Here is an 18,686-nt window from a genome sequence, read left to right as displayed (position 1 = left end):
ATATAGTATTTTTTTTCAGCAATTTGAACATTTAAAAAGTTTGTACAAGCCATCTTATTTAATTGGTGAAAATGACCTTCCTCTGAAAAGTGTAATGTTTCTATTTTTCATTTTTGTATTGCACCAGGAAAGAATTAGTGTGTGTGTGTGTGTGTGTGTGTGTTGGGGGGCGAATACATATTTTAGCAATTTAAAATATTTTAGTTTGTGCGTAATTGACGTAAATTGCCATTCTGTGAAAGAGCAATTTATGATATTTGTCCATTTTGGGCTGTACCGGGTTCCCAATGTGTGTGGGGATAGTTTCCCGGCACCCCTAAACTCATTTTTGTCAGGGACCACATTGTAGATACGGTTTTCCTCAGCGGGCCATTATGATTGTAAAACCATAATGTTTAATTGCCCCATCATATTATTACATATAGACAACAAATTCATGGATAACTAGTTTTGAAATCTGAAGTCAAGGATAATGGTTTGTTCAACTATTGTTCAAGTAACTGTAAAAGGGGGTTGGAGGCAAAACATGCTTACAATAGTTCATTACTATTTATTACATATGAATATTATACAAAAATTTGGAACAGATTTTAGCAAGAATCATGGAAGTTGACACATGATTTGCTTTCGTGGGCCACATAAAATGATGTGGCGGGCCAGATCTGGCACGCTGGGCCTTGAGTTTGACACCTGTGCCCTAACCGTAAAGTGTTATTTTTAACAACAAATATTTTAGTATTTGTGCACATTACGTAGTAGCCAAACATCTACTGTGAAAGCACCATTTTTGGGTCGCACCTGGATTCCTGATGGGTGTGCGGAAGGTTTCCTAGCGTGCTCTGATCTAAAAAAATATATTTTTTTAAAACGTGAAAAAAAGAGTTTTCGGGTAAACTGCTCAACATTATGTATTCCCAAATCCCCCCCGCCCACCCTTCCTCTAATGTTGGGTTACACCAGGAATCGTAATGTGTGTTTGGAAAGCTTCTTGGTGCTCCCAGACCTAAAAGTCTGGTTTTAACAACTTCAAAAATGGACATGTTCGATTACATTGGAGATCTAACCCTAACCCTCACTAAAGAGAAAAGGTTTTAATGTTGCGTAATGTGACAAAACTGCAATCAGTCATCACCAAAATATATGTGGACATCTCTACATATGCCCACTTCAACCTCTGAAAAGATAAGAATGATCGCTGCAATAGTTAGTATTTTATGTAGATTTCTCATCGTTCCTGGACCTAACAGTTTTTGGCAATTTAAAGAACTTGAAAAATCTCTACTTTTCCAGAGGGTCGATTTTTGCAAACATCTCCTTATTTTCTAGGTTGCTAAAAGCAATACTTATCCACCTGTTCTCCCTCATTAGAGGTGTTCCTAATGGTATGGACAAGATGGTGTTTGTGTGTGGTGGTGCAGGTGTGCGCTTGTGGGAGTGATACTGGGACGTGTGGGAAACTCCCCTCACATTCCCATGACTGATTGAGGGGGGGGGGAAAGAAAAGACAATCTCACACAGCCTTGCTCATCGGCCAGTCCGGACTCCGAGTGACCATGTTCCTGCGCTGCTTGCCCCTCTTCCTGCTGGTGGTGGGTGAGTCAACTTTCCTCATATTAAGGCACCTTTTATTTATTTATTTTACACATAATATACAAATGTGTTGTTGTTTAGAAAGTCATGTTCAACTCATTTTAGGGGCACAATAGCTGTCTACTGTCAGTATAATGCTAACAGATAGACTATGGATACAATACACATTAGGGATAGGCAATTTACTACATTTTCCCAATTGACTATTTGGAAATGATCAATTACTGGATTAATTTTGTCCTTGTGTAATTCATTTTTATTCATTTTAAGTGGCAGAAAACAATTGTATGGAAAATGTATCTTTTAATCTGTTTTTATGAACATTTTTATTTTGCTCTTAAAAATAAATACTGTACTTTTTATAAAAATAAAATAACAGAACCCTAATCGCTGTCGTCCAGTTCATTAACACTAAATCAATAGTGCATCTTAATTAATCGACAATCAACTCCATCCAATCGACAGACTGTTAAACTACTCCAGTGTTTCCTAACCTTTAGCGACCCAAGGCACATATTTGCATCAGAAAAATCTCAGTGTACACCAACCAAAGTGTCACAAAAGGTACTGTATATATAGAATGAAATAATTAGGATATTGTCTCCTTTTACTAACGAATTGACTTACTCAGTGTGAAGTCTGGGCCTGTTAAATTGAACACAAGCTATATTTGCAGGACCCCATGACTTAGTCTGCTGTACAGTATGAATGGCAACAAGTAGATGACCAGGTTAATTGTATTGTAATTCTGCCATCTCGTGGAAGAGCAGTTGATTGTTCTGCCTCTCACTACATGTCGCTGGCATAGATTGATAAGACAAAGATACTGTCCATTATTTGTAGTAAATAAATGAATTTGAATTCAACTCGTATCTCAAGGCGCCACTGTATTTGAGGGAGGTGTTGATTTGTAAGTGGTCCATTAAAAGGATGGCCACTATTTGAGGAAATTCAGGAAACATTCAGCAAAACCAGTTATTACCATCAACCTGCTTCACAATAGCAGCAGTTGTAGTCATGACATTGACCCTCCGAAGTCCGACTACAGCCATCATCAAATTCAGTGGCGTCTCTCTCTTCCCAGAATGCATCGCTCCGTGTGCCTCCAGCCGGTCGCCAGGTGAGAGGAGGCAGTGCGCTTTCCAGGTCTCACCGCAGAACAGCAAATACCTGAAGGCGGGCAACGTGAGCGGCTCGGTGCAGGTGTGCGAGCGCACGGACTGCTGCGTGGGCTACTACATTGCCGTCCACGGACAACTGCAAGTTGACGTCCTTGGTGAGAAGACAAGGCATTTGATTGCATTTTCTTCAGCATTGGGAAAATCAACCGTTGCCTCAGCAATTTATTATTTTTTTATGAAATGAATGCGCTGAACTCCTTTGTTGATTCAAGTGAACCACAAAATCAGGAGAGGCATGCTTTTCGCTGCACAGTGGCTACACGATATCAATTCTGAGATAACATGCAAATATGTTTTGAGTACAAGGAATATTAGTGACACACTGAAAAGAAAACAGAATATGAGATTAAAGTTGGAATATTACAAGAATGAAGCAGTACACTTGTGATAGTTTTATTTTTTAGATTCATTCATATGAAAAAAAGTTTGTTTGTCAATATGAGAATAAAGTCATATTTTGGAGATAAAAGCCACACATTTTTAAGGTTAGTGTAATGTTTTGGGGATAAATTAGTTTAATAGAGAATAACGTTCTTATTTTTTTTACAGGAAAAAGTGGACGGCTTTTTAATTTAAAAAAAAAAAAAAAAAAGCATAACCTTTTTTTCTCAATGACAACTAGTTTTGAAAGTTAACACCATTTACACATTGACTTTTTCCCTCATATGACTGTTCTCAAAAGTATGATTTTTTTTTTTTTTTTTTTTTTTTTAAATCTCAAAAATGTACTTTTCCTCCTGAAAATATTGCTACTTTAATCTTGAAAATATGCTCCTTTTTATTTCCCCAAAATTTGAGTTATCTAAAAAAATCTACTACTTTTCAGCAAAAACACTTTTTAAAATCACAACTAGAGGCTTTTTTTTTTTTTTTTTTATATCTCGACAATATGCAACTTTATTCTCATGAAGTTACGAATTTAATCTCCCAAATATACGACTTTATTCTATTCATATTGCGACTTTCATCTTCCAAATGTACAACGTTATTCTCGTAAATATCACGACTTGGACAGTTTGCTGTCTAAAGAAGTACATCGTCGTCAAAGGCCTTTGTCTCGGCAGACCTTCGCGATGACGCGACTCCTTCAGGCCGTGTTATTCTGTATCTTATCCGTCCCATCTTGTGTTAAAGCTTGCGATGTCACTGAAAAGTCTTGCCCGGATGCCACCTGCGAGGCGCAGACGCGCTTTAACAAGCAGGTGGTGAAGTGTGTGTGCAGCGCGCACCTCTGCAACCGCAACCTCACCTGGAGCGAGGAGCCGGAAGAGCCGGTGCCCTCGACCTCCGTGGGTAGGATCCTGATATCTTCATCACTTTTAAAACCAGGGGGAAAAAAAATGTAAAACATTGCAATTGGATTTGGATACTTCCTCAAATAGCGGCCGTCCCTTTAACAGACACAAATGCCTCCCATTTACTATCAGTAATTATGTCAGTTTCTCGACACTAGTGTTCACGTGAAGAGTTCAAACACAAAAGCACAATCTCAATGTTTTTTTCTGAATTTAGTAAAATGATTTCTTTTTAGTTAACAGATTAAACCTAATCATCTTTATTTAGGGTATTCTAAGATATACAAATTAAGCCAGTGATGAAGTTTCACGAGTGGTACGTGGGTTCCCTCCAAATCACCGAGTACAGTTCTGTTGTATTTAACCTGTAAGTCAATACATTTGAATTGAATATTAAAAAAAACTGTTTCTCTTTTTAACATTTATTTAGGTACAATTTTGATTTAACTTTTTATATGCAATACACAAGTACAGATTTGTATTTACCTATATTGGAGCACAGTGCTAATGTCAAAAGTACATAATGTTACAGTGGCTTGCTATAATAATAGATAAACACTTTTTTAGGAACAAAACCTTTTGTTTTACATGAACAATTTGGCCTACTATGCTACTGTAGTTTAACGTTGCTCATTATAGTGGTACTTAGAGCTAAATAATTTTTAAGTGGTATTTGGTGTCAAATGTTTGAGAACCATTGAATGAAGCGATTAAGAAGCTAAATTGGGAAAAAAGTAAAAGAAGTACCATCCTGTTTCAAATGCTCCACCATCATCCCAGTCCCCGAGAAACCTGCAATCTCTGGTCTGAATGACGACGGGCCTGTCGCCCTGACATCTGTGGTCATGAAGTCCTTTGAAACGCATCGTGCTGGACCGCCTCAAGAGCGTCACAGGGCCCCTGCTGGACCCCCTGCAGTTTGCCTGCCCAGCAAACAGGTCTGTGGACGACACAGTCAACATGGGACTGCAGTTCATCGTAGAACACCTCGACGGCGCGGGGACCCACGCCAGGATCCTGTTCGTGGACTTCAGCTCTCGCACTCCTCTCCTCCAAACTCCTCCAGCTCAGCATCTCGCCTGCCAGCATCAGCACCGGGGCGCCCCAAGGAGGTGTCCCCTCTCCGCTGCTCTTCTCTTCTCTACACGAACGACTGCACCTCAACGCACCTGACGTTTGCGGACAACACCACAGTCATCGGCCTCATCAAAGATGGTGACGAGTCTGCGTATCAACAGGAAGTGGACCTGGTGTGTCTGGTGTGACCGCCTTTTGCCTATTAGATGCTATTGCTCACACACACTGACATTGAAGAGTTAAGCCTGTTTGAACTCTGTTGCTAACCAAAATATCAGCACCTACTGAATCATTTAAACAGTCAGGTACGATGTGTAATCATCTCAATTCCAAGAGGCTGTCATTCACACAGATAAGTGAAGTACATGTGCATCTCAATAAATGACAATATTATTAAATTGTGAATAAATGATAATACAGTACTGCATACAAGTAACATTATACGCAATTGTCCAAATAAAGGCCAGAAAAGACTTGAAACATTCTCCGTGAGGCTAACGCTTGTGTTTTGTCCTTGCAGATGAAACATGGGTCATCATTGTTGCCATTGTTCTGGTCCTGTGCCTGCTGGTTGTGGCCGTGCAATTGAGATGTCTCTCGCACCACAAAAGTAACATTTTCCTTTCATTTCAGTCAATTGCTCAGTCAATCCAACAAAACGTCATTTATTTCGCACTTTTCACGTCTGTGAAATGCAGCACCAAGTGCCGTACATAATCGAGGGAACAAAACAGAACAAATGTTCTAAACATACACGCGCACACATGTAGACACCCACAGAACGATATAATGCGAGAGAGTAAAATAAGGAAGTCATGAGTGGTGACTCCGTTTCCACTCGTTCCTCTGTGATTTGGATCTCCGCAGGGATCATTGCGCCGTGGTTCCTGTGTCAAATCTCATTGTTTTTATCGAGGCGGGCAACGTTCTCCGCGTCGGAGATGAAAGAAAAACACCGCTATGGTATGTCACTCCCACGCGCTGCTTTTGTTTGGCCTTGCAACTGTTTCTTTCTCTGCAGAGTTGACCTCGGTGCTTATCTCTGCTGTAATGCTCCCTTCAGGCACTTGGGCTAGGTCTATTCCCTGAAATTGTGATACTAATAGATGCCGTGCCCCAATGAATTGCTGGGTGTGTTGTCCCCTTGGACGAATATAACACTATGAAAAGGGTGGGCCCAAAGTAGGTAAACTCTTTAAATTGTTTATTTACATTACATTTACACATATCCGATTTCAATTACTTGGATTAAACGCGGTTTAATCTCATAAATGCTCAAAATGTCCTCTTTCAACATTGCAACATTCCTCAAACCAAATTTCCATCCTTGCTTGATTCCTTCTTTCCCTCCTTTATCCTTCTTCTTTCCTTTGTCCTTCCTTTCCTACTTCCTTACATCCTTCCTTTCAGCCATCCTTCCTTTCTCCCTACCTTCCTCCCCTCCATCCTTCCTTTGATACATCATTCTTTCTTTCCTTCCTTCCATCATTTCATACCATCTTTTTTCCTCTTCATTTGATTCTTCTATCCTTCCGTTCCCTTTCTTTCTTGCCTCCTTCTTTCCTTCATTTGCTCTTTTTGTCCTTCCTGCCCTTCTCCCTTCCTTGGCTGTGGATCTTCACCCAGCCTCGCCGATCATGTCTCCGGTGGAGAAACGAGGTGTGTGAGAGGCCATTTTGCAAATTTGCCCCAAAGGGTTAAAGTCTGGAGATTGACTTTTCTAACTGTTGCGGCCCCTTTAAAGCCATTAATTTTCATTGTATGATTTGTATGTTGTCTTTTCTTATTTTAGAGAACCCCCAAGCTTCCCTTAGTATCTCTCCAATGTGTCCCTGTCAAACAATGCACACGTCCCAGATCGACGTCACCGATGTTCAACTGCAGCAGGTAAACTGTTTGAATGTGTCAACTCTTGCCACAAAATACTTGGTCCTGTATCTCTCCCTCAGATCGTGGGCCGCGGGCATTTTGCCACAGTGTGGCGAGGCACGTATCAAGGATCTGCGGTGGCCGTGAAAGTCATCCCCGCCGCCGCGAAGCATGCGTTCATCTCTGAGAAGGAAGTCTACGAGCTCCCAATGATGAAGCACGCCAGCATCATCCACTTCCTGGGTGCTGGGAGAAGATCGGACGACGGAAACTGGCTCCTTGTCTTGCAATTTGCAGAATACGTGAGTGTCAAAATCGAATCTAATCAAATAAAACAAATACGGCCTATGCAAAGATTGTGCGTTTCAGGTAATGCATACTCTATGGGGTTTAAGGCCCACTGCACAGTGAGCGATGCGGCTCAACGCGTCTGAACCGGACAATCGCCAACAATTTACAGTCAGCTACTCACACCCGCATACCTGGCGATTGACCCTCGCGCTCATACCAACTCGTGCAATGGAAAAACTGCGATCCCTATTGTGCTCATCGAAGAACAATGTTTTGAGGCGCCACGTATAGTATAGTATGTACAGTCTATTAAATATACTGTATTATACTTTTATCAACCACAAAAAACATGCTGCGATTGGCAAGGAAGAAGCGGATAGACCTGGCCACTGGAGCTGAATTATAAAACTACAAAGAGAGGGTACGGGCGAGAAATAAAAGAGAGAGTGTGGAGGCTGTTTGCAGTGATTGGCCCATTCATTGACTGCAGTCTTGCAACAGAGATTCTCCATTTTAAGCCACAGGTACATATAAAATTATTAATATAGGTAGGTGTTATTGTAAAACACAATATATGTACAGTATTTGTACAGCTTGGCGGCAGCCGGCTGGATCTGGCTTCGCACCCGCAAACGTAATCGTTGTTGAGAAAGCTCATGTGATACGACATGGCATTTTGATTGGCCATTGCTTTTGCCATGCTGCTCAACTGTAATACAAATTTTGAAACGGCAGTAAAATTAGAGGCCGGCGGTCATGAAAAGTAGTTGCAGAGCCAAGAACCACATTATGCGACAGTTTAATTGCATTTGGGAGCGTTGCTCTGTGTCCGGCGGATCTAAGTCTGGAGATCGACTTGTTTATTTTCAGTTGTTGCTTGTTTTGGTGGGTTACTCCCTTCAGTCTTCTCTTTTAGTGGGTGGAAGTAGTTTGTTTTCCATTCAAACGTTTTCAGTCCACAACGAAAATAAAGGAACTGGCCTCACTGTTCCAATACTTTTGGAAATGAGTGTACAGTATTTGAAACACAAACGGAGTTCTGTTATTATCTTTGTTGCAACTCTTTCCCTTGATCACTGGGTTGCGGAGATGTACATGATGTTGTGGCCAACATATGATTGCTGTACGATATTTCACATTTTTAATGTTATTTCAGGATATATATTTTTTGAATTTTAGTTTTTGAAAAAAAAAAAAAAAGCTATATTCTGTGGGCTCTTCTTGTATTGGCAAAATTGTTGAATGTTCTTTGATAGACGTTTCTTTTTGCTGTCATTTTCTCAGGGCTCTCTGCACTCCTTTCTGCGTCTGAACACCAGCAGCTGGCCAACATCGCTCAAGCTGTGCCTGTCTTTATCACAGGGACTCTCCTATCTCCACTCGGATCTGCACACCCAAGGTATTTCCATTTTTACTTCCGATTGGTGTAATGGCCTTTTCCATTTTTGAATTCTCCCTCTTGTCTTTTTTCAGAAGGGCACAAACCGCCTGTGGCCCACAGAGACCTCTGCAGCTTCAACGTGCTCGTCCAGGCAGATGGCACCTGCGCCCTGTGTGACTTCGGCAACTCCACCATCCTGCGCTCACACTCAGGCCATCGCCAAATGGGAAACGCAATGGTGACAACTCTTTTAAGTTACTGCGTTGGGATGTCACCCGGTCGTTGTGCCAGATTTCTGTCCATCTGCAGAGTCACGCTCAAACACCAGGCACCCTGTGCTACATGTCCCCCGAGATCCTGGAGGGTTCTGTAAACCTCAGCGGCTGGTGTCTGCACGGGGACATCTACGCTTTGGGTTTGGTGCTCTGGGAGATCTGCACGCGCTGCTCCGACTTGTTTGAAGGTGAAATCCATTACGCACACTCGCGGGCCACGTCATTAAGTACAGCTCCCAGACCAGGCTTGTGTATTGAATCTCATTAGCTGGTGCAGAGGCAGCCCAGTGTACGAGTGGTTAGCATGTCTGCCTCACAGTTCTGTGGTTCGGGGTTCAAATCTCAGCTCCGGCATTTCCTGTCTTGCGTTTGTATGTTTTACCCCGTGCTTGCGTGGGTTTTCTCCAGGTACTCCAGCTTCCTCCCACATTCCAAAATCATGTATGTGAATGGAATGTGAGTGTCAATGCCTGTGTGTCTATATGTGCTCTGTGAGTAACCGGCGACCGATCCAGGGTATACGAGCTCCACCTCTTGCCCAAGTCAGGCTGGGTTAGGCTTTAGCTCACCCGCTACCCTAATGAGGACAAACACGATGGCGTGTGCAGGTGTACCTAATGCAATGTCCAGTGAGTGTCTTTTCAGTCTTTTTCAGTGTCTCTCTCTGCAGACGGCGCCGTGCCGCAACACCTCCTACCTTATGAGCGCGAGCTGGGCGGCCTGTTGACATGGGAAAGCCTCACCGTCCATGTGTCTCACAAGGAGATAAGACCCTCCATACCCGAGCATTGGCAGCTGCTGAAACAGGTATGTTGTCCCCCCCCCTAACATACTGTACATAATTGATGGTTATGGATTGAGTTTAAGCATTGAAGGACTCTTGGGTCTGTCTCAGGGGCCAGCGCTGCAGGATCTACTCAGAGAATGCTGGGACTTGGACCCGGACGCCCGGCTGACTGCTGAGTGTGTCATGGACAGATTAGTCTCGCTTTAGTCACTTTAATTGCAAAATATGTTTTACTTTTACTGAAGTATTTTTGTTAAGAAGAAATGCTACTTTTACTCCATTACATTGAACTGCATTCCGATCACTACTTTTATTTTATTTTTTAAAATCTATTATTGCTTGTTTGAGCTATTTATTTTGGTTTGTCAGCGACTTCTGTCACATGACTCTGTTTCACCAATCCAACAAACAAACACTAGCGACGTTTTATATCATTTCGCCAATCAAATGCAGCATGGCAGTTAGTTACATTACCGCACACAAAGTCTTCAAGTTTTCAAAGTGACTCATTTATGTGAAGCCTGGCAGAAATAACGGAGGAAAAACAACAATTTTCCTTAATTCATGTTATTTTGGAAATGTTTCATTTATTATTCTTTTATATAAAGTGATGTTGTTGGGCAATATCTGAATTTGCACCTATTTTATATTTTTTGTTTACTCTACATGAAATTCATGCTCTGATTAAAAAAAATAACAATAAAAAGTTTCAATCCGAAAATACTCACCAGTTACTCAATACTTCAGTATTTATTTTCAATTCAGTTTTATTTATATATCGCCAAATCACAACAGAAGTTGTCTCAGGGCACTTTAGAAATGGAGCAGGTCGAAGCCCACACTCCCGAATGTTTACTCAAGTAATTATTTGGAGGACTACTTATTACTTTTACTTGAGTTGCATTAGAGTTGTGTGATATAACGATATATATATATATATATATATATATATATATATATAGTAGATATAAAATGTGTATCTTTTTTTTATTGTTTATGGACAGTGTGTACAAACAATCAATATCAAAAGACATGAAGAGATTCTTGCACCAGATTTAGCAGAACGCTGTCTATGGGAGCGTTCGCGAAACATCATTGTGACGTAATTCTGCCGCATGCGCATTAACGTTGGTTGGTAGAAGTTCCATTGACATCCATATCATATTGGCGAAGAAAACGCTTCTTATCGCAGTGTGCAAGTTTGGGCCAGCTGACACCAAGCGAAGCTTCTGAACAACAGCGGCAACCAGAATTTGCCTTAAATACGAGTTTAGGGACAAATGCGTCCCAAATCCGTCCACTGGCCTGACCAGAGGGGATGTTTTTGATCGGCAAATTTTCATTTCGGCCTACACAAAAGATTTAATGAAAGTCTTGCAAGTCTCTTGACGCATAGCAATTGAATTCATCGTTCAATTGTTGGTTGGGAAATGTTCAGGCGGCGAAACGTCTCCATACGTGACATGTATTGGCATATTATAATGCTCATATCTATTTGAAATTTGTATACGATCCCCTTGTGTCACGTGATGTGTTTTTGGGGATTCCGTAAAAGCTTAAGAATCCTTGGTTGACAATCTGTATGGATAGCCCATAACGCAACACGACACTACCATTTATTAATTAACAGAAATAAGCGTGAATAAGCCGATATCTCGTGGTCGGCTATTGACTTCCATGGGCTTTCTGCCAACCGAGACGCCACGTGACCATTTGGTGACGTTACGGCGAACGCACCCATTGGTCGATTTCAATGGCAATGGCGAAAGGCTCCTTAATTTTGTGTGGAAAAATAGGCCCCGTTGTTTGAAGAAAACTATTGCTATGAATCCTTATGAAATGGGAGGGCTTAACTTCCTGGATTTTCACACAGTGAATCATACTTTCAAGGTGAATGAGATAAAACAAAATCTGGAATATTATTCCTCACCATGTATTGACTTTTTTTTCTTGTAAGCAATTATGACATTGATAAAGTCCCTCCTAAGATGTCTGCTTTTCACCGTCAGGCATTTCTTTCATGGTCTCTCATATATAAGCATCATTTTTAACCTCATAAATAAATACATTTTGGAATAACAAAGACATTTTATTCCAGCACAAATCTCTCTTTTTGGAATATTGGTTTCAAAACGTCGTCATATGGGTAGATTAGTTATTTAATAATGAAGGACCTTTGTTGACGTATGATGAGTTTCTTAGAAAATACTTTATCCCTGTAACTCCTGGAAACTGCTAAAGTGTTTGGGCCCATCCCCTGTGGTGTGTGTATGCTCTTCAAAAGCCCAAAAAAAGACTCGCAAACTTTCTCATTTATCTCCAATAGACACGACTGGAGGGAGAGTATGTTTATCTAATCGTCCGGTAAATAATACAGTAACAGACACATAAGAACCATGTTCCACAGAGATATTACAACATTGCCTTATGTTATTCCACATCGGAATAGGTTTGTGGATGATATACCATGGAAAAAGGATCTGGCTCTAATCTAATTACGAATAAAGTTAGAGAAACATCTTTAAAGCTTATCCATCATTTCTATCCAGGTAAATGTTATATAAACAAGAGATTTAAGAAAATATATTGATGTGAACTGTAGCTATTTATATGAACAAATGTGTCCCAAGCATGCTATAAAAGTAGATGGGTTTTTTTTTTATATTCATTTTTAAAATGTATTTGTTTTCGGTTTCTATTTCGTTCCTTGTCCTTTCTGTGTTCATGGTGAATGACTTCTGTATTTCTATTGGTCACTGTTCAGGACTTGTTTTGGTTAAATGTTTGGGTCTGTGCATTTGTGTTGAAAGCAGTTATCTATTATAATAAAAGTGTGTGTGTGTGTTATTCAATGGCGATGGAACAACTTTGTTTCAAGAACCTTTTCTCTACCAATGAAACGGTTGCTGTTAATATGTTAGCTACTTAGCTAGTTAGTAGATAGACATGCTGTGTTTACTGTTTCTCATGTGATTACTTAGATTTAGGGTTTTTCATACAAATATTTACTTTAATTCTGACTTTCATAAGTCAAACTGCGTTAGCGTAGGCTAGTGATAACCTACGACGCGTTCCGACTTACGTACATACACTGGCGCTTGCGCCACGGGAGTCAGGACGGAGCTGCGTCGTAAACCGAGGACCCCATGTATGGCTGGCGCAGGTGTACCTAATGAAGTGTCCAGTGGTTCCTCCTCCTTTTCACACTTTGTAGTCACTTGTTGCGTGGCGTGTTTACGTCACGCAAAGCGCGTGTGAGTTTCAAGACTGGGCGCGGCTTCCTGTTAGCTGCGCAAAGTGCGCATGTTTGTTTCTCTCCTGTTGCTGCTTCCTGAATGCGGAAAACAAACAATTGGAGCGCCCCGCCGACTAAACAAGCGAATTAAGGTGAGTTTTGGGATCGATTCATAGTTAAATACTGTACTTACGTACTACACATACTTAAATAATCCGCGTTTATCTAAAAAAAAAAAAATTAATAATAATTGGAGTTATATCGTCAAGGTGTTGGGATTAATGACCGCCGTAGTTGGTGTTGGACTGCAAGTTTCAGTGACACGTCATTTATCGCAATTCTGTCACAAAAATATTCCATATTTTGTTTAAACTAACAGGGCAGGTTCACTGACCAAAATGGCGACCCATTGTCTGTAGCCTTATTTCATTGTGGGCTGTGGTGGGCAGAGTAGCCAAATATCATACTCAAGTAAGAGTACTATTACTTGACAAGAGTGTAACTTAAGTAAACTTTTTTTTTTTTTTTTTTTTTTTTTTTACAAAAAATGACTTGAGTAAGAGTAAAAAGTACTCATTTACTGTCTAGTGTCAATACCTATGACCGGGAAGCACAATAGAAAACGTTGTGGGCGGTCAAGTGACTTCATTGTGTCGTTTGATTGGTGAACTAGACTGAAACGTCACTAGCGCTAAAATTGGATTGGAGGAAACAGCGCCCATTGCGGAAGTCGAAGTCATAGTCTAAACAGGTTGCGCACGAAATAGTCAACAAATAAGTAGCCAGCGGTATTTAGATAATTGTAAACGGAGTAAAAGCACCGTTTCTTTTTAACAAATACTCAAGTAAAAGTAAAAAGTATGCAGGATTAAAACTACTTTGCAAGTACAATTTATCCAAAATGCTCCTTGAGTAAATGTAACGTAAATGTAGCGCCTTACTAAACACCTCTGATTATGGGCTGCGGTCTACAGGTGGTGGTTCTGGGTTCGAATATCTGTTCCTTCCTTTGGGAAGTTTGCATGTTCTCCCCGCGCTTAAACTTTCTCACATTCCCAAAAAAAACATGCACGATGGGTTCTTTGAATACTCTTGTTGCTGCTTTGAATTTTTTGAGTGCGTTTTCAGCATTTAAAGCCATTACGTAACCTGAATTACGTGAGTAACATTGCAACATGTGTTGCGGCAACACGCTGCAAACCCAATAACTACAAAAACTTCAGTCATGTAAACAATGTGATTTAGGGTTTGTGTTTGATCATCTTTTGTCCATCCATCCATTTTCTGAGCCGGTTTTCCTCACTAGGGTCGCGGGCGTGCTGGAGCCTATCCCAGCTGTCATCGGGGAGGAGGCGGGGTACACCCTGAACTGGTTGCCAGCCAATCGCAGGGCACATAGAAACAAACAACCATCCGCACTCACATTCACACCTACGGGCAATTTAGAGTCTCCAATTAATGCATGTTTTTGGGATGTGGGAGGAAACCGGAGTTCCCGGAGAAAACCCACGCAGGCACAGGGAGAACATGCAAACTCCACACAGGCGGGGCCGGGGATGGAACCCGGGTCCTCAGAACTGTGAGGCTGACGCTCTAACCAGTTCCCCACCGTGCCGCCTTAAGTTCTTTATGATTTTTTAAAAACATTTTTAACGATTCTGAGACAATTACTAGAATAATACATAATTTTTTAGTGTGAGCTTATTGTAGCGGTTGGTATAAGAAAATGCATTTCAACAAAAACCTGATCTTACTGATCAAAAAACTACACACACTTTATTTCATTATGAATAATATTTTATAGGTAATATTATTTTGTCCGTTTAAAAAATAATAAATTCATGTTGTAATTTTTAAAATTTTCATTGTTTTAGTTCTTTTTTTTTTTTTGCATTTTTTTTTGCATTTTTATGCTTTGTCTTATTTTTGCACATATAACATTTATTTTTGGTTTTTTATTGTATTTTCTCTTTTACAAAATTCAGTTTTGTTTTTTTACTTTGAAAACATTTTGTCATTCTTTTTTCTCCTTTTTTCCTTTTTATTTATCATCATTCTTGTTTTTCTATTTATTATTAATGTTAAAACAATTTTGAATACTTTTCTCTCAACATTTTTTTATTTTGTCATTCTTGTATCATTGTTTTTTGTCTTTTTTTACATTTATTAGTTTTCTCGTCATTCTTCCATTGTTTATTAGAAATTGTATAGTTTTTTTTTTTTCTTTTTTACATATTTTTTTACTAATTCTTTCATTGATTATTTTAAATTGTTTTATTTTCAGTTTAATTTGTATCCATGTTTTTTGTTAGTACTACTTTTCTTTTAATGGGTAACTACAGTGTTTTCTTACTGCGTATTGTAGTAAGTACTGCGTACTTTATATAGTGGAAATGGAAGTTGGCGGCACGGTGAACGACTGGTTAGAGTGTCTGCCTCACAGTTCTGAGGACCGGGGTTCAATCCCCGGCCCCGCCTGTGTGGAGTTTGCATGTTCTCCCCGTGCCTGCGTGGATTTTCTCCGGGCACTCCGGTTTCCTCCCACATCCCAAAAACATTCATTAATTGGAGACTCTTCAAATTGCCCGTAGGTGTGACTGTGAGTGCGAATGGTTGTTTGTTTCTATGTGTCCTGCGATTGGCTGGCAACCAGTTCAGGGTGTACCCCGTCTCCTGCCCGATGATAGGTGGGATAGGCTCCAGCACTCCCGCGACCCTAGTGAGGAGAAGCGGCTCCGAAAATGGATGGATGGATTGAAATGGAAGTTAATACATAGTGGAATGTGATTTTCCAATTCAATGATAATACATCAAATTTTCTCAATGTCTTTCAAGAAGTTTCTATAACACCTGAAGTGGAAGCATGTGGCCAAATCAAGGTATACATACGCATAACGTGTTTTATTTTTTTGGGTGGGGGGCTACAAAGTGGCATCTAACTGTAAATATTTGTGTGTTTGCATCAGGTTCAGCCAACCCAGCCTTCCCTCCTGGTTACAACCCCGCATATCCCTCCGTCCCCCCCGCAGGTGCTTTCCCCCAGCCCCCACGTCAACAGTACCCGCTCGTGCAGTATCCAGCAGGCGTCAATCCGGCAATGATACCCAACGTACCCCCGCTTGCCGCCCCGCCCTACGCCGGGGTTCAGGGACCACACTCCTACCCCGTGGCGCCCGGCGGGTATCCGGTAGCCCCCGTCGGAGCCGTCCACCCTGGTGCGTACCCGCGCTCCCCGAAAGGCCACCACCATCAAAAAAAGGGCCACCACAAACACAAGGGCCATCACTACCATGGGGGGGTCAACCCCCTCAATCCCTTGAGCGGGGCAGTAGGTGGGGGCCTGGCTGGCATGGCCATGGGAATGGTGGGACATAAACACCACAAGAAGTTGAAGAAGGGGAAGAAGCTGAAGGGGCACAAGATGCACGGGCACCACAAACATGGCGGCAAGGTGAGATTGGCACCACTGTCACACCATGCGTCCAGTCTCTAACTAAATACAGGGAGCACTGGTTCTCAAACTTTGTACACAAAGTACCACCTCAAAAAAATACTTAGAGTAGCCTTTCCAAGTACCACCATCATGACATTAAAATACAGAAGCACACTACACCCAAGTGTGTACTAAAAAGTATACGGTGAACCACGGCATCTTCATGGTTCGCCATTCGTTAATTCACATACTGTATTGACAGATTTTGTGGGGGAACCTATCCTCTGTAATTCGCTAAAAGACATGCCCATTTGCAGTTTTTATGCTCAGGCCAAAGCAATATTATTAAAAGTATTACTTTGGTTTCATACATTGATATTATTTTCATCTGTGTTTGAGGTGTTTCTATTTTTGCTCTTCTCTCTCTCGATGCAGCTACGAAAAGACCGAGTAAAGTGAAGCCCCGCAACTACATGCAATTACCAACCCCCTTTTTTTTTTTTTTTTTTTAATGGCGGAAGGACTTCAGTCCTTATCCCCACAAATATTGACAATCTGCGAATAATTGACACTCCACGCCCATGTAACCATGTTACATAACTCTATTTAGTCGTTATTATTAAAAACAAACAAACCACCTTCACATGAGGCTCATCAATAATATTAGCTAGCATACTAGCCTAAATAACGCATGAGCACAAACTGATGTGATCGCACATGGGCAAAGCTAGCATATTAAGTAATTAAACTCACCATTTTGCATTTACACACAATAATGACTGTTAGGGAATGCAGGCACATTATATTGGCTATTAGTAGCTGCAGCGGTAGAGAAGCAAGTACATAATTTTAGTTTCACTTTTGATGGTGCACTCAAGGACCACCTAAAAAACAGCACATCTCAAATGCAGGCGATAACACAACCAATGAATTAAATTTAACAATAACACCAAGATTCCACCAGATTACTTGAGTAATCATTTGCGTGATTTTGCATTCTATCCCATGGAAAAAAATTGATGTCTGGCATCTTCAAAGAGGGAATGGTTTTATTGTAGTTTCTTGATGTGCTCTTTTCTAATAGTAACTACAAACATTACCTGTACAGTTAATCCCCAAAAAATAAATAAATTCGTGATGGTGACAGTTTTATCCTGGAACACATGAATTCACTTTAACATTATTTCCTGTGGGAAGAATTGGGTTTTGTTGTGTCTTCAAAGGAGTAGTTTTGATTTGTTTTAGTTTAATGTAGTACCACTTTAGAGCAGCTAAATTCTTTTTACACTTGTATAACAGTTTAAATCGTTAGCATTAAAGTTCTTCCCCTTATTTTGGGATTAGAAACACTTTGGAAGTCAACCAGCTGTGTTCCACTTTGGAGGTTCCACGCGTTAGTTCATTTTGAGCCTGCAGCGGCCTGAGGGGGTAAAAAAAGCAAAAAAAAACCACCACACTACTTAAGTGACATGATACAAGACAAAATTAAGTGTTGACTATCGCAATGACCACAGAAAAAACAGTCGTAGTTATAATACAACATTAAGTGTATGCTGATGATTTCCCCCCATTAACAATGCATTAACATGCTTAAGGTGGGAAGCCAGCTTTCAGGGGAAGACTCTCCCAAGCCTCTCGGAGGTCGTGGGGCAGAACGGCAAACGTCAAAGTACACAGTTTCACTCTAGTAGTAAAAAAAAACAAAAAAAAAAACAACCACACTACTTCAGTGACATGATACAAGACAAAATTAAGTGTTGACTATTGCAATGACCACAAAAAAAACAGTAGTAGTTGTAATAAAACATTAAGTGTATGCTGATGATTTTCCCCCATTAACAATGCATTAACATGCTTATTATATGTCTCTGCAGTCCTCCAGTAGTAGCAGCAGCAGCAGCAGCAGCAGCAGCAGCTCTGACTGAGGCCATCATCCAATCTGTACGCCACTATGCATTTATAACGTGGCTACCTCCTACAAGACATTAAGAAGAATTGAATGGGTTTTCTGGGTCTATACTGCTCTTCCATCCAAATATAAAGGGGTTAACTGCTAAAAGGTATTATTAGTGAATACTTCAACACAGTTTGTGGAATAACACAGGTCAATATTTTACAGGCTGTTTTGTATCATTCTAGAAATTATCTCTAGGCCTGTTACCAATAAATAATATGTTACAGTTTTTGACTGTCATATCACTGTTTTTAAACTAATGCATGAAAATAATCTTTAGTGATTTGCTATAATAAATGTATAAAAACCTATACCAAT

The 18,686-nt window shown here is 40.6% G+C and overlaps 2 protein-coding genes across 4 annotated transcripts; both read left to right on the top strand.

Moving 5' to 3' along the window:
- Positions 1-1,450: 1,450 nt before the first annotated feature.
- On the top strand, positions 1,451-10,467 carry LOC133408792 (bone morphogenetic protein receptor type-2-like). Of its 2 annotated transcripts, XM_061688020.1 has the most exons (11): positions 1,451-1,593; positions 2,675-2,866; positions 3,906-4,064; positions 5,664-5,753; positions 6,936-7,030; positions 7,093-7,314; positions 8,588-8,702; positions 8,777-8,922; positions 8,994-9,147; positions 9,630-9,766; positions 9,855-10,467. In XM_061688020.1, exons 1-11 carry the CDS (start codon positions 1,554-1,556, stop codon positions 9,951-9,953), a joined length of 1,449 nt encoding a protein of 482 aa, XP_061544004.1. In that variant the 5' UTR covers positions 1,451-1,553; the 3' UTR covers positions 9,954-10,467. The 2 variants fall into 2 exon arrangements, with proteins under 2 accessions (XP_061544004.1, XP_061544005.1); XM_061688021.1 differs by lacking the exon at positions 3,906-4,064 and having other exon boundaries at positions 1,457-1,593.
- Positions 10,468-13,018: 2,551 nt separating this feature from the next.
- Positions 13,019-18,686, top strand: prr13 (proline rich 13). Of its 2 annotated transcripts, none has more exons than XM_061688024.1 (4): positions 13,019-13,133; positions 15,820-15,860; positions 15,948-16,432; positions 18,289-18,686. In XM_061688024.1, the coding sequence occupies exons 2-4, from the start codon at positions 15,845-15,847 to the stop codon at positions 18,337-18,339; spliced, it is 552 nt and encodes a 183-aa protein (XP_061544008.1). In that variant the 5' UTR covers positions 13,019-13,133; positions 15,820-15,844; the 3' UTR covers positions 18,340-18,686. The 2 variants fall into 2 exon arrangements, with proteins under 2 accessions (XP_061544008.1, XP_061544007.1); XM_061688023.1 differs by having other exon boundaries at positions 13,020-13,133; positions 15,817-15,860.

The sequence above is a fragment of the Phycodurus eques genome, chromosome 10 (genome assembly GCF_024500275.1).
Source record: "Phycodurus eques isolate BA_2022a chromosome 10, UOR_Pequ_1.1, whole genome shotgun sequence".
In the NCBI taxonomy this organism is placed as follows: Eukaryota; Metazoa; Chordata; class Actinopteri; order Syngnathiformes; family Syngnathidae; genus Phycodurus; species Phycodurus eques.
The sequence above is the reverse complement of the archived record's forward strand: the minus strand, read 5'-3'. Positions and strand labels throughout refer to the sequence as shown.

What these genes read in the sequence shown, in the direction of transcription:
- LOC133408792 (XM_061688020.1), top strand. Translation starts at nt 1,554, where the DNA reads ATGTTCCTGCGCTGCTTGCCCCTCTTCCTGCTGGTGGTGG. An exon ending in CCTCTTCCTGCTGGTGGTGG is followed by an intron (nt 1,594 to 2,674) that starts GTGAGTCAACTT and finishes CTCTCTTCCCAG; the next exon opens with AATGCATCGCTCCGTGTGCC. An exon ending in GCCAAATGGGAAACGCAATG is followed by an intron (nt 8,923 to 8,993) that starts GTGACAACTCTT and finishes GTCCATCTGCAG; the next exon opens with AGTCACGCTCAAACACCAGG.
- prr13 (XM_061688024.1), top strand. An exon ending in ACCACAAACATGGCGGCAAG is followed by an intron (nt 16,433 to 18,288) that starts GTGAGATTGGCA and finishes ATGTCTCTGCAG; the next exon opens with TCCTCCAGTAGTAGCAGCAG.